The 14731-nt window shown below is 41.5% G+C and overlaps 1 protein-coding gene across 1 annotated transcript; it reads left to right on the forward strand.

Annotated features, from left to right (window-relative positions):
• The first annotated feature begins 406 nt into the window (after positions 1-406).
• On the forward strand, positions 407-13538 carry LOC109908252 (zinc finger protein 217). Its single transcript, XM_020506842.2, has 5 exons — positions 407-618; positions 1916-3344; positions 8928-9053; positions 9889-11487; positions 11686-13538. Exons 2-5 carry the CDS (start codon positions 2051-2053, stop codon positions 11784-11786), a joined length of 3120 nt encoding a protein of 1039 aa, XP_020362431.1. The 5' UTR covers positions 407-618; positions 1916-2050; the 3' UTR covers positions 11787-13538.
• Positions 13539-14731: the final 1193 nt, after the last annotated feature.

Here is a 14731-nt window from a genome sequence, read left to right on the forward strand (position 1 = left end):
ATGTCGGATACAACCAAATGTGTACCATCTCATATACAGAATAGAATCACACTGTTATCTTTCAACAAGTAGCCAATAATCTTATCTAGGCCTCAATAGGTGACTAACCATTCGCATGACACAACCGCCATTACAATGATTACATTTGGGCAGTCCACCTTGTTATTGTTCTTGTGATTTGTAATAGATCTACAGACGTTCTGTTACCTTGCTTTCATAAGAGATACATATGTGTGTGCAATAGATACATATGTGTGTGCCCCACTATTGTTTATTATGTAATTATGTTACATTGTATTATACATTTTACTTTATATAATTATTTACTTTCTCAAAAGTTGCGACCACGTGACTGTTTCGCTTTTGGGGCTGTAGTGCACGCGCTACTTCTGTCCCCGATTCGTTGAGCGCGCGCCTCACAATTCAACAGCTCCACATAGCGACTTGCAAACATTGAGTAAGAACAATGTGACCGAAAATTGTAGGAAGGTGAACAAATTTGGCTAGCTGCTATTATTCATGAATTAGCTAGTTTAGGGACAGGATGTAACACGCAGTTTATTTCACTTAGATATATAATTTCGATTAATTGAAAGTATACCTGGAAAGCCTGAATTGGTAGGTATTGGTGAGTTATCTGCAGTTTATATAAAATGAGCGTATTGATTGATTGCTAGCTAACTAAATTAGCTAATGTTATTAAACTATTTCGTAAGATGACCTCAAATGATGGTTAATTAGGATATATGTTTTATTTCCTACCTTTCACCCATTAACTATGTCTTTGTGCATGTTAAATTAGGAATTTCCGTGCTTGGCTAGCTAGAAAGCTAATTTGCTGAATTTCGCAATGTTTGATAGACACGGGGACAGCAACTTCCTATCAGTGGCTAACGTTAGTAGGATGTAGCAGAATGAGTTACAGAAGTGACTATTGAGTTCTAACAATATTGAAAATAATCCAATAGAAAAGCACGATTTATTTTTTATGTGGGACATTAATAACTAGCTAGCTATGTACTTTAAGCCTTCACATATTAGCCTTCTAATTTGGCATGCATTACAGATTCATAACCTTTGGATTAACTCGACGAGTGGCTCATTTGTCTTTTATCACGTTGCATGTGTTGGATAACAAATTGGAGACCTGTTTGCATAGCTGATTAAACATCAGTCAAATAACGTGCTACTTTACTATCTTATATAAAAATAGGTGGCTGACTGGGATGGGTCACAGAAGACTAATATTTTAAGACTATATTATTTTCTCATGGTGTTTGATGACACTTCCTTAGTCGACAACTAGGTCATCTTGTCATGGCTTGTTGAACAAATAACGAACACATTCTGCTATTTCAGTATGGAAGTGGAAACCAAAATAGTTAAACTAATATTTCATGATTTAATTTAAATTACAAGCTGTTTGTAGAGACTATCAAACTGTTTGTGCAATGCCATAATTTTAATTAGGATGTATTTGTGTATCTAGTTTGTCCATTTATTCCACATTTTATCCAACTGCTAAAAATATATCCACAAGCCAAGGCTTTGCATTAATGGCAAACTGTCAAATGATGTGTTAAATATGTAGCCATGTGCAATAAAATGATGCATTCTTCACAGTACTATATGCTAAGAGGAAATTAATCTCATATTCAGTTTCAATTTGAGAACTAAATTTCCTTGTTATTTGAGGTAGCTTGGTGCCTTTTAGCATTCATAGGCCTCACCTTGCCATAATGATAGGTCTGTGCTCTCTGGGATCCTTGGGATGTCCCTACCCCATTGAAGTTGAAATGTAAAATGGTTAAGGTTAGGATTTAGGGTAGGGATGTCCCAAGGATCCCCGGATAGCACTATTCCATGATGATACTACATTGGCCTAACCTTTTCCTTGTTATTTTGTGTTTTACAGGAATCTACCTACTAAGACCTAACTCCCCTGGATGAATCACTGACAATCTTCCACATTGATATTCAGAAACATCATCCAGTAACTCCTTACTTATAGAATACTTAAGTATATAGATCAATTGCAACTTTTGAGGAAATGCCAACTCACCGGTTGCCATATGTGGAAAGTCAAGATGGACTTGGAGAAGACGTTCTAAATATTAGTAGTGGTGCTAGCATGCCAGGGTCTGGCTCCAGCATGACTCCTCACAGTGCCACCATCACTAACAAAGCCGAGGCTCAGCCAGAGGGAAGCCTGCTGGAAGCCCTGGACTGTATGTTTTGTGACCAGACCTTCACACACCAAGATGACCTGGGCCCACACGTCCTGACCCAGCACCCCACAACACTGTTCGAAACGACAGTTCTGCGTGTGGAGGCAGAGTTCTTGATCCCAGGTGAGAGGGCCCGGTCCAAACCCAGGTTGCCAACTGTGAAGGAGGTGGTATTTAGCTGCGTTGTGTGTGATCAGGCCACAGAGGGTGCCAGTGAGCTGGAGAGCCACATGAGGACACACAAGGACTGTTTCACATTTCACTGTAACTTTTGTGGCCGGCGGTTCAAAGAACCCTGGTTTCTCAGGAACCATATGAGGTTCCATAAGGCTAAGGCCCAGCAGAACCTGGATGGTCCAGTTATTATCAATGAAGTCATCCAAGACCAAGTCCCAGAGCCCGTAATCACCCCTTATAAAATGTGCTTTACCTGTGGCTTCTTTTTTCCCGATAAACACCATTTGGTGGAACACAGCAAAGTACATAGTAAAGAATTAGAGGCTGATGAAAACAGAGAGAAGGATAGACAGGAAGATCCCCTCAGTCAACAAGGTTTTTTACAGGTACTCAACCTTCGCCCCCTCTCTGAGAAAAGTACTATACCAGAGAGATCTTCTAGGTGGATTGCCCAACTAGACCCTTTCAACACCTACCAGGCCTGGCAACTTGCCACCAAGGGAAAGATAGCAGTTTGTCCAAGTATGGCTAAAGATCTAGGCCTAATCCAAGACCACAGCTCTAACAACGAGGACTCTGGCTCAGATAAAGAACTGACAAACATCTGGTCAGAAGGCCAAGAAGGTGACAACAAGTGTGTTAAAGACAACTTGGGTAGAGAACTGAGATCCAGCCAGACTGCTGGAGAGACCCCATCACCAGAACCTGATCAGAAGTCAAGTCGAAATGACAAGCCGACGCACTGTGAGGACTGTGGGAGGACATTCAGGACGTACCACCAGCTTGTTCTCCACTCCAGGGTGCACAAGAGGGAGAGGGGTGAGGCGGAGAGCCCCACTGCCTTCATTGATGGCAAGCTCTCCAGAGCAGGGTCCCCCAAAGAAGAGGGGTCTGAAGAAGGGTCAGATGACGGAGCACCGGGAGATGCCTTATTTTCAGGTAAATACAGCAACTTAAAGTTTAAGAAACAACCATTTGTTTTCTAATGATGAAAGGTGGATTTACAGTTTTTCCCAATTGTTAAAACACGTTTGCTGTAACTACATCTCCAGTACTCAAAACTCTGATCACAAAACAGTTAGCCAATTTCCCCAAACCCCACAGACATCTTCCAAAATGAAACACAGAAATCAACATCATGTACTTCCTGCTCGAAATGAAACTCTGCTTACAAATGAGAAAAAAATAATCTAATGAATCTAACTTAGTGACAACCAAGATCACACTGTGACATATTCAACACACTGTCTAGGGATGCACGATATATCGGTGAACATTTCTGAATCAGCCAATATTAGCTAAAAATGCCATCATCGGTATCAGTTCGTTAAAAAACGATGTCATAGCTACCGTGCATACCTATGTAATATTATATTGAACCATTTTAGAGAGATTTTTTTTTAAAAATATGATTTGTCAGTGCATTATGTAAATGTTTTGCTAATACAGTGGTTCAGAGTAATTATGTAATAACGCCACGTGCAACACAGCATTCCAAACCTAGCCCACACAATGTCTGCTGTGTGGATCGAGCAGTCAACAAGTCGAGCAGTCATTTGAAAGAGTTAGGAAAATTCAGCGAGACAACTCAAGGGCGAAATCCATTAACTCTAAGATAATGGAATTCATTGCCCTTGACAATCAACCGTGGGTGATGTTTGCTTTCGCAGACTGGTCAAGCACCGGTACACACTACCATGTGTACTATTTTTCAGATGTTGCCGTACCGGAGTTACACAGTAATAGTGTCACTGCTATTAGTCACGATATACATACTATGGAATGGCGTTTGGGTCTTTGCGTGTCAAAAAAGATGAGAGTAGCACTGTCAAAGCTGTACAAAAGTCTGCAAACACCAGCTACAAATGATGTTTACAATACCGCGTTGGTAATAAAGCATTATTTGTTCGACTGCAACTAGCTAGCTTTAGCTTGGTACCTAGCTAGCACCAATATAACCAGCCTGAAAACAATGACCGGTCAAAACTGCAGTCATTTTCATTATTCTTAACAATGATTTAGGAATCCTTGTAAGTATTAGCAAGGTTGCCACTTGTTGTTTGCCTATTGAATTTTTACTTAAATAGCTAGCCAGCTACTTAACCCTGTTGCCCAAAGCTAACGTTATAAGCAGCCAGCTAGCTTCATCTGGCTAGTGAGGCACAACCAGACCCGGTTATGTGTTGTGAAGCTAGCCACAATAAGGATTAGGCACAATAGTGGAATTTACAGTTTGCCTTTAAAATAAACGTGTGTCATTGACAGTGATGCAGATGAATACATATAGTACAATTATGCCACACTTCACTTTTGAAGGCTAACCGCAAATCCACTATTGTGGCTAATCCTTATTGTGGCTAATCCTTATTGTGGCTAGCTTCACATAGATGGATCCGGCCACCATTAATCAAGTAAGAACTGTCTTATAAATTAGGGTTATTTTAGATGACACCTAGCTGTATAGTTAGCTCGCTAACTATAGCTACTGAAATGGATTATGTCGTGTTATTTGACGTGTATCTTTTTTGACACGCAAAGACACAAACGGTGTTCCATAGAAATCCTGATTTGAAAATGAAACAACTGAACAAATGAACAACGAAACAGCACAGCAAGTAAGTGAAAGAAATCTGTTTTGATTATGTTTTACTGGTAATGGGTACATACGTAAATGCCAACAAAATTAGTTTTTGATCAGTGTAGTGTGTGTAACCTTTATTTAACTCTGCAAGTCAGTTAAGAACAAATTCTTATTTACAATGACGCCCCGGACGACGCTGGGCCAATTGTGTGCCGCCCTATGGGACTCCCAATCACGGCCGGATGTGAGACAGCCTGGATTCGAACCAGGGACTGTAGTGACGCCTCTTGCGCTGAGATGCAGTGCCTTAGACCTCTGCGTCCGTGTGTGTGTGTGTTTAACTATTTAACTGTACTAGAATGCTTAAGGCTGCTAAAATCTTAAATATTGGTTATCAGTATGGTTGTTTTTGGCAAGGAAAATATTCGATATCGGTTTCGGCAAAAAATGTAATATTGGTGCATCACTACTACTATCAGAACCTATTTCAGTGTAAAGACTAATAATTTGTTACAGTATATTGTGTATTGTTTGTGTTTGCTCAAACAAGAATGGAACACAAATGCAAGATGCGGGCTATGGTTGATAAGCTCACTCTGATGTTGTGGAAGATGGCAGGGTTTTCAATAATCTGTTGGATTTCCCCGCAGTTTTATAGCATTATTTTCAACTACCATTTGCACAATAGCAGCCTCTTGTTCGTCTGTAAATAGACGCGTTTTACCACCACGTGGTTGTCGTCTTTCATTTCTACAAAAAAATATAATACACTACAGTAATAAAGTATACAACATAAACATGTTACAAAGTAGTATAGCCCCCAATTTCATACAAACAGTACATGAAACATACATACAGTACATGAAACATTGACTTTGTTTCACTTTACAGTATGTATTGGAATCTACAGTCTTTACTGTGCTTTATGTTGTATTACTGTCAAGTAGTAGATAGGGTCCTGAAAAGGGGACTGTTCTTTTATTGCTGAGTTTACCTGTCTTTCAATGACAATTTGTAAAAATCAAAATAACTTCACAGATCTTCATTGTAAAGGGTTTAACCTCACTAGGGTATGTGGGAAGCTAGCGTCCCACCTGGCCAACATCCAGTGAAATTGCAGAGCGCCAAATACAGAAATACCCATTATAAAAATTCAGAAAACATACAAGTATTTTACATAGGTTTAAAGATGAACTTCTTGTGAATCCAACCACGGTGTCAGATTTCAAAAAGGCTTCACGGTGAAGGCATACCTTATGATTATTTGAGAACATCGCCCAGCAGACAAATCATTACAAACAGTAACCAGTCAAGTAGAAGAGTTACACAAGTCAGAAATAGAGATAAAATGAATCACTTACCTTTGATCTTCATATGGTTGCACTCAGAAGACATTCATTTACTCAATAAATGTTTGTTTTGTTCGATAAAGTCTCTCTTTATATCCAAAAACCTCAGTTTTGTTCGTGTTTTCTTCAGTAATCCACAGGCTCAAACGCAGTCACAACAGGCAGACAAAAAAATCCAAGTTGTATCTGTAAAGTTCATAGAAACATGTCAAACGATGTTTATATTCAATCCTTTTTAGCCTAAATAATCGATAATATTTCAACCGGACAATAACGTCGTCAATATAAAAGGTTAACAAGAAAGGCACTCTCTCGGTCGCACGCATGAAAAAGCTCTGTGACACTGCATGGTCCACTCATTCAGACTGCTCTCACTCCCTCATTTTTCAGAATACAAGCCTGAAACAATTTCTAAAGACTGTTGACATCTAGTGGAAGGCACAGGAACTGCAATTTGAGTCCTAAGTCAATGGATACTGTAATGGCATTGAATAGAAAACTACAAAACAAAATAATCCTACTTCCTGGATGGATTTTTCTCAGGTTTTCGCCTGCCAAATCAGTTATGTTTTACTCACAGACACTATTTTAACAGTTTTTGAACTTTAGAGTGTTTTCTATCCAAATCTACCAATTATATGCATATATCTTCTGGGCCTGAGTAGCCAGCAGTTTAATTTGGGCACGCTTTTCATCCAAAATTCCAAATGCTGCCCCCTAGCCTAGAGAAGTTAAACACGGTTTCCCATGCTTGTTCAATGAACCATAAACAATTAATGAACATGCACCTGTGGAACGGTCGTTAAGACACTAACAGCTTACAGATGGTAGGCAATTAAGGTCACAGTTATGAAAACTAAAGAGGCCTTTCTACTGACTCTGAAAAACACCAAAAGAAAGATGCCCAGGGTCCCCTTAGGCATGCTGCAAGGAGGCAAGAGGACTGCAGATGTGGCCAGGGCATTAAATTGCAATGTCCGTACTGTGAGACGCCTAAGACACCGCTACAGGGAGACAGGACGGACAGCTGATCGTCCTTGCAGTGGCAGACCACGTGTAACAACACCTGCACAGGATCGGTACATCCGAACATCACTCCATCAGTGCTCAGACGGTCCGCTAGAGAGAGGCTGGACTGAGGGCTTGTAGGCCTGTTGTAAGGCAGGTTCTCACCAGACATCACCGGCAGCAACGTCTCCTATGGGCACACACCCACCGTCGCTGGACCAGACAGGACTGGCAAAAAGTGCTCTTTACTGACGAGTCACGGTTTTGTCTCACCAGGGGTGATGGTCAGATTCGCGTTTATCGTGAAGGAATGAGCGTTACACCGAGATCTGTACTCTGGAGCGACATCGATTTGGAGGTGGAGGGTGTGTCATGGTCTGGGGCGGTGTGTCACAGCATCATTGGACTGAGCTTGTTGTCATTGCAGGCAATCTCAACTCTGTGCGTTACAGGGAAGACGACATGCTCCCTCATGTGGTACCCTTCCTGCAGGCTCATCCTTCATGACCCTCCAGCATGACAATGCCACCAGCCATACTGCTCGTTCTGTGCATGATTTCCTGCAAGACAGGAATGTCAGTGTTCTGCCATGGCCAGCGACGACCCCGAATCGAAATCCCATTGAGCACGTCTGGGACCTGTTGGATCGGAGGGTGAGGGCTAGGGCCATTTCCCCCCCAGAAATGTCCGGGAACTTGCCGGTGCCTGGTGGAAGAGTGAGGTAACATCTCAAAGCAATAACTTAATGCAGATGGTGGCCACATTCTAGTAACAGATACCGATTGTTACTTTTGACTTTGACCCTCCTTTGTTCAGGGACACATTATTCAATTTATTTTAGTCACGTCTGTGGAACTTGTTCAGTTTGTCTCAGTTGTTGAATCTTGTTATGTTCATACAAATATTTACACATGTTAAGTTGGCTGAAAATTAACACTGTTGACAGTATGAGGACGTTTCTTTTTTTGCTGAGTTTATGTACTGGAGACATTGGACCTATTCTCATTTTGGAACGTCCAGATAATAGATGCTACGGTGAAGCGGCTCAGATTGGCCTGCACTCTCTGCCCAGTCTCTCCCAAGGTCAAACCACATTTGCCTGAATTTCGTCAGATTACTCTCCTTGTTCCTGATTTTCCTACACCTATACACCTACCCCCACCTCTACCTGTGAAGTGTAAAAGTGATCAATTGGTAATTGAGCTTAGCTTGTTGAACAGTGTTGCTTTTCACTTGCACACAAGATTTTAGTTGTGAAGGTCGTGCCAAAGATAGATAATTGTGTTATTTTGCCAAATGTTTGTAAAATTGCAATCTCAGTGTAAGACAAAACATGTGCCAGTACTATTCCAATTTGGTGTATGCTTCTGGTAAATTAGTTACAGGTTTGGGTCGTTGTCCCTCATGGGCCAGTTTTAGTGTGTAAAAATTGGGAAAAACCTGTAAATGGCCATTTATTTTCAACGGTTCCCTCTACTGGTCATTTACAGGTTATGCAAATCCACTTGCTTCACACAAGTTTTTGTAAGTAGACTATTTGATTTCTTCACATGACCCAATCTCCTGTTTTTGTTTTCTCTACAGATAAAAGTGAAGATGGATTTGATCAAATAAAGGTGAAACATCTTGTGTCCTCCAGGGAGTGTAGTTACTGTGGCAAGACATTCCGTTCCAGCTATTACCTCAACATTCACCTCAGGACCCATACAGGTAAACATTATGTAATGCTGGGAAGCCTGATTTGTTATTTGTGGTCCTACATGGATATTGATTACTGCATTGTTGGGTTTAGAGCTTGCAAGAAAAGCATTTCACTGTACTTGTGCATGTGACATTGGAACTTGAAATAGGCTGCACAATTGGGAAATGTAAGTTGAGATTTATAGCTGTTATTTGGCTTTAAGGTTTAACATGAAGTTGGATGGGCTTACTCTGAGTGCTAGAGGTGTAACTGTACTGAACCGTTCGGTAATGGGACCTCGATTTGGTCCGCACTGTGAACCCAAATTAATACATACAACATCAAGTAAACACTAGGCTTATAGGCTATTCCGAAGCTGCGTTGTATGCCTCTTGAGTAAATCGCTTTGTAATAAAAATTACAATCTTAATTGCTGTATTTCAGGCTGTCCTTTTGAGGCGCAACCAGGAACTAGTTCTGTTCTTTTGTAAGAAAACAGCATAGGCCTATACAATTTCTTAACAATGTTTATATATTGATTTCATACACATGTTGCACTTTATTTTAGTTTTGTTGATGAGTAATCATTTAAGAAAATGCAAAGTGAAATGTTGGTATTCCTGATTGTGCTCTCATCAGGCATTTACATGAACAAAGATGGAATCAGGAATAACCCGAAATTAACTACAGTAACTGTTGGGTTTTAATTTTCCCGTTAACCATACCGTGACCCCAAAACCGCAATATGTACCAAACCGTTACACCCCTGTTTTCTGTATGTAGTACTTTCAGTATTTAATTCATCTGAAGACTGTATTTGCTGTTAGGATCATATTATGCTTATGCAATTCTTTTGTCTTTCAGGTGAAAAACCATACAAATGTATATACTGTGACTATGCTGCAGCCCAGAAAACCTCACTGAGATATCACTTAGATAGACGTCACAAGGACAAACCTTACACTGACATCCCCAATAAGACTGTGATATCTGTGCCATCTCCCAGTGAGAAAGAATTCACCAGAAACAGAGATGACAAACGGGTCCCCAACCGATCCAAACTGTGGCCAACTCCCAATGTCAGGCCTGCAACCAAACCTTGTGCCATTATGAAACCAGAGGATAGATTTAATAGCATCGTTGTCAAGAATGCCAGCCCACTTGCTCAAGTGAATGCTGAGTATGGGAAATTGATTTCTACGGCTGCTTACTCTTCTTCTGCACACATAAAATGCCCCGTACCTGTTAACCTGAAGATGGAAGGACAGGAGACAAAACACCCCGTACCTGTTAACCTGAAGATGGAAGGACAGGAGACAAAACACCCCATACCTGTTAACCTGAAGATGGAAGGACAGGAGACAAAACATATCGTACCTGTTAACCTGAAGAGGGAAGGACAGGAGACAAAACACCCCGTACCTGTTAACCTGAAGATGGAAGGAAAGGAAATAAATGATGAGGGCTTCAGCTCCCCATTAAATTTGTCCTTAAAAGTTTCACTTTCCATCTCCGCCACCCTAATACCAAGGAATGTGTTGATTTCCAATGCCTGTTCGTCCTGTGCCTTCAGCACTATGTACCCAGAGGTCCTGCTCATGCACAAGAAGCTGCTTCACAAGGAGAAGTCTGACATAACTAAGAAGAACAGAAGTCTAAAACTGAAGCGTTATACTGGCTGCCCCCCTGCCCTTGAGGGTAAAGATGTCACCCTGCTGCCTCTTGTAGATCGGAGACACCCTCGCCGGACCAAATCCCCAACCCCTCAGTCTCCTGGAAAACGTACAGGAAAGACTCACCCCTCCAACCCTAATGGGCCTAAACAGTCTCTCACCAATGAACCCCGGAAGGCGATGGGAGCCCTGGGCCTGGACAATCAGCGGTACAGGATGATGATGATGCCGCCTACCACCAGCCAGGGCCAATCCAGGTTTACAGAGCCAGCAGAACAATCCAACACCAATGGTAGAAAATATAGCAAACCTGTAATGGAGAGACCGAGGCAGAGCCCATCGGACAGCAGAGTGGCAAGCGGCTTAAGAAGTGGTCCTGTGAGGAGCGGTAGTGTTGTAATCTGGCCCTCAGATGCTGCCAGGCTATGCCTCTCCAGCCGGTTCGGTAGTCTTCCCCCAATGGACTTTGGTGGTGAACCTTCCAGTAAGAGGCAGAGATTCTCTGTGCTCCCCGGAAGGGAAACGGACACTGTTGATACTGGCTTTAGGATGGAGGACAGGTACAACGGACTGCTTCCCTCAGGAAGAAATGTAGCCTCTCCCTCTCACAGGCTGCAAGCCTATGCCCCAGTCAAAGCATCCAACCCTCCAGCCTCTGCAAGCAGCAGCAGCATGGAGACTGACTGGAATATGATCAACATCCTCCGTTCCTACACCCCCAGTGACCTGGCCTCCCTCTACCATCCCACTGTGGCTAACCCCAGTCATGGAGTGCAGACAAACCCAAGAGGTATGAGCTAAAAGCTTTATCTTATGTATTTTCTACACGTTTGAAATTAATTCATCCCATTTTCATGATGTTAGTGTAGTTGTAAATGTCGTGGGGTTCCGTATTAGAGTTGGACAGCTATATCATATTGCCATTATTACGGTTTGTATCAAACTTACTTTAGGGTTACTCCTAATATTGTCCTTCTCCTCTTCCTAGGGAGTAGGCCATTACTCTACCCAGCTAGTATGCTACAGAGGAGAGCCTATTCCAGACCCATCAGTAATGAATGCAGTGGACCCACTGACGAAAGGGCTTAACTGTTCTAATGGTATGCTATTGTTCTGGTTGACTTGACCGGTCATGGTGTAAGTAACTTTGTCTTAAGTTCTGTGTTGAGATAAATAGAATACATTTTATAGCCTTCCGTAGGTTTGAAATACACTGAGAAGTTCATGCTACAATCATCTTTTGAGAGTTTACCTGGAGGAAAGGCCTGACCCTTAAATGACCTACCCCCACTGATCTATACACATCCATCTAATATAACAGTTGAGGTAGTTGACAAATGACTGTTTGAATATCATATTGTTATGGTTGCACTAGATAAAACATGTATAAATGAGAAGTGTTAAGAGGAAGTTACCTTTTGTTTATTAATACGCTGGTCTGTCTAATATGACATACAGTCAGCAATCAAAGGACCATGTTTTTGTCAAAGCACTGATGTTGGGTAGGGTTTTATCTGACCTACAGCTTGAGTTCTTAGTTTACAAAACAAAAGCTGTATGTTGACGTATCTTGCCTCAAACTCAATTTATAGACTGTTGACGCTCATAGTAGGCAGTTATTTTTCTGATGATATGAAGCTGCAGTAGCTATCATGTCTACTATTGAGCCAGTGCATTTTGGAGAGTTGGGAGCAACATGTCTGTGCCTATAAGTAGTAGTTATTCACTGGATAAACATGATCAGAGCCTGAAGCCAGGGATTCCTGCTACTCGGTATTATGTGAAATGTACATAGAAAAGGCTGCTGGTTCTGTTCTGCCTATGGATTCCTCACAACCGACTATGCTGTAACAGTGGTAAAACATGGACCGAATATCTGAGGGATTCCAGTTTTTGTGCGTACGAATACTGTTCAGATGTTTCTTTTTTTACATAGACTGTTTTTCCAAACGGTATTCAGGACTCTTGTTCATGTCATGCAGGATCTTAAGATAGTCTTTTGCCTCAGGTTGGATTGTGTTAACTTGTCTGCCTGCTTTGTCACAGGCTTTTCTGAAGCTGTGGTCTACTACTTGTTGATTCTGTATATAAGTCAGGGAGAGCAGAGTGAATGCCTTACTGCAGGAATTGCTCAACATTGTACACTGAAAAAACAATTGTCTCAGGTTTCAGAACTCAATTTGAGCTCTATGATTCTACTTCATTTAAGCATTAACTGTTACAAATTAATGCACATGGTGTAGGAAGCGTTCTGATATTTTCAAGCAATTTGGGGCACACCAGACCTCTGTTATTTCATATTTTTGCTGTTATAATTTTTAAGGTGGTATTTATTTCTGTAAATTTTTTGTTTTCTGTGTGTGTGTGCAATGTAAAAAGTGAAATATCGCTCAAGAGTTGTATGACTATCACCATGGGTCCATGACATTTGGGGCATAGACGAGTAGTGTTATAATACTTGTTTGTGCTGTTTAAAAATGTCTACAGGTATCTTTCCAAGTCTTACTATAGGCCTACCATCTTCCTGTTTATGTAACCTTGAAACAACTTTTGAGACCTTTTTTTTTTCCGTCACTGGAAATGGACAGTTTCAGACTTCTCCTTTCCTGCTTTCATAAGCAAATGGTTATTAAGTTATCAGTTAAATCGAAGTTTGGTTTATGTATTAGCCTAGGTAATTATTGTGACGGATACTGGACTTAACCTGGTTAGTTGAATTTACTCCTATTTGAGATGCAATGCTATGTCTGCCTATGCTGCTCTACAGTACTTTATACAGTGATTTCACCCAGTGTGGTTTACGTTCGCCTAATAAATGATAGCCATGTCAATACATGCATTCATTTTTTTCTTCAGTTTTCACTTTTCTATGTTGTGATCTCATTGTTTGGTCTTTTGACTTAGATCAAGTGTAATTGTTGTCTTGAGTAGAGGGATCCAATAAACATTCACACTCAGACCTTCAGTCTGCAGAAATGAAAATTAACATACTATGATTAATGTAATTATGTTTGCTACCATGCCTATGCCCTCATAGGATGACAATGCCCCCATCCACAGGGGAAGAGTGGTCACTAAATGGTTTGATGAGCATAACAACTATGTAAACCATATACCATGGCTGTCTCAGTCACCAGATCTCAACCCAAATGAACACTTAGGGGAGAAGAGCGACGCCTGAGACTGCGTTTTCCACCACCATCAACAAAACAGCAAATTATGGAATGGTGTTACATCCTGACAGAGTTGTAGACACTTGTAGAATCTATTCCAAGGTGCATTGAAGCTGTTCTGGCTTGTGGTGAACCAATGCCCTATTAAGGCATGCGCAGACCAGTTGGCTGGTGTGTTTACGGACATATTCAATCTCTCCCTATCCCAGTCTGCTGTCCCCACATGCTTCAAGATGGCCACCATTGTTCCTGTACCCAAGAAGACAAAGATAACTGAACTAAATGACAACCGCCCCGTTGCACTCCTGTCATCATGAAGTGCACACTAGACCCACTTCAGTTTGCATTCCGCCCCAACCGGTCCACAGACGATGGAGTTGCCATCACACTGCACTCTGCCCAATCTCATCTGGACAAGCGGAATACCTATGTAAGAATGCTGTTCATTGACTACAGCTCAGCATTCAACACCATAGTACACTCTAAGCTCATCATCAAGCTGGAGGAAAACAACCTCCCACTCAACATTAACAAAACAAAGGAGATGATTGTGGACTTCAGGAAACAACAGAGGGAGCACCCCCTTATCCACAACGAAGGGACAGCAGTGGAGAAGGTGGAAAGTTTTTGAGTTCCTCGGCGTACACATCACAGATAAACTGAACTGGTCCACTCACACAGACAGTATGGTAAAGAAGGCACAACAGCGCCTCTTCAACCTCAGGAGGCAGAAGAAATTTAGTTTTTCACCCAAAACCTGACAAACTTTTACAGATGCACAATTGAGAGCATCCTGTCGTGCTTTATCACAACCTGGTATGGCAATTACACCGCCATCAACTGCAAGACTCTCCAGAGGGT

The sequence above is a fragment of the Oncorhynchus kisutch genome, linkage group LG17 (assembly GCF_002021735.2).
Source record: "Oncorhynchus kisutch isolate 150728-3 linkage group LG17, Okis_V2, whole genome shotgun sequence".
In the NCBI taxonomy this organism is placed as follows: domain Eukaryota; kingdom Metazoa; phylum Chordata; class Actinopteri; order Salmoniformes; family Salmonidae; genus Oncorhynchus; species Oncorhynchus kisutch.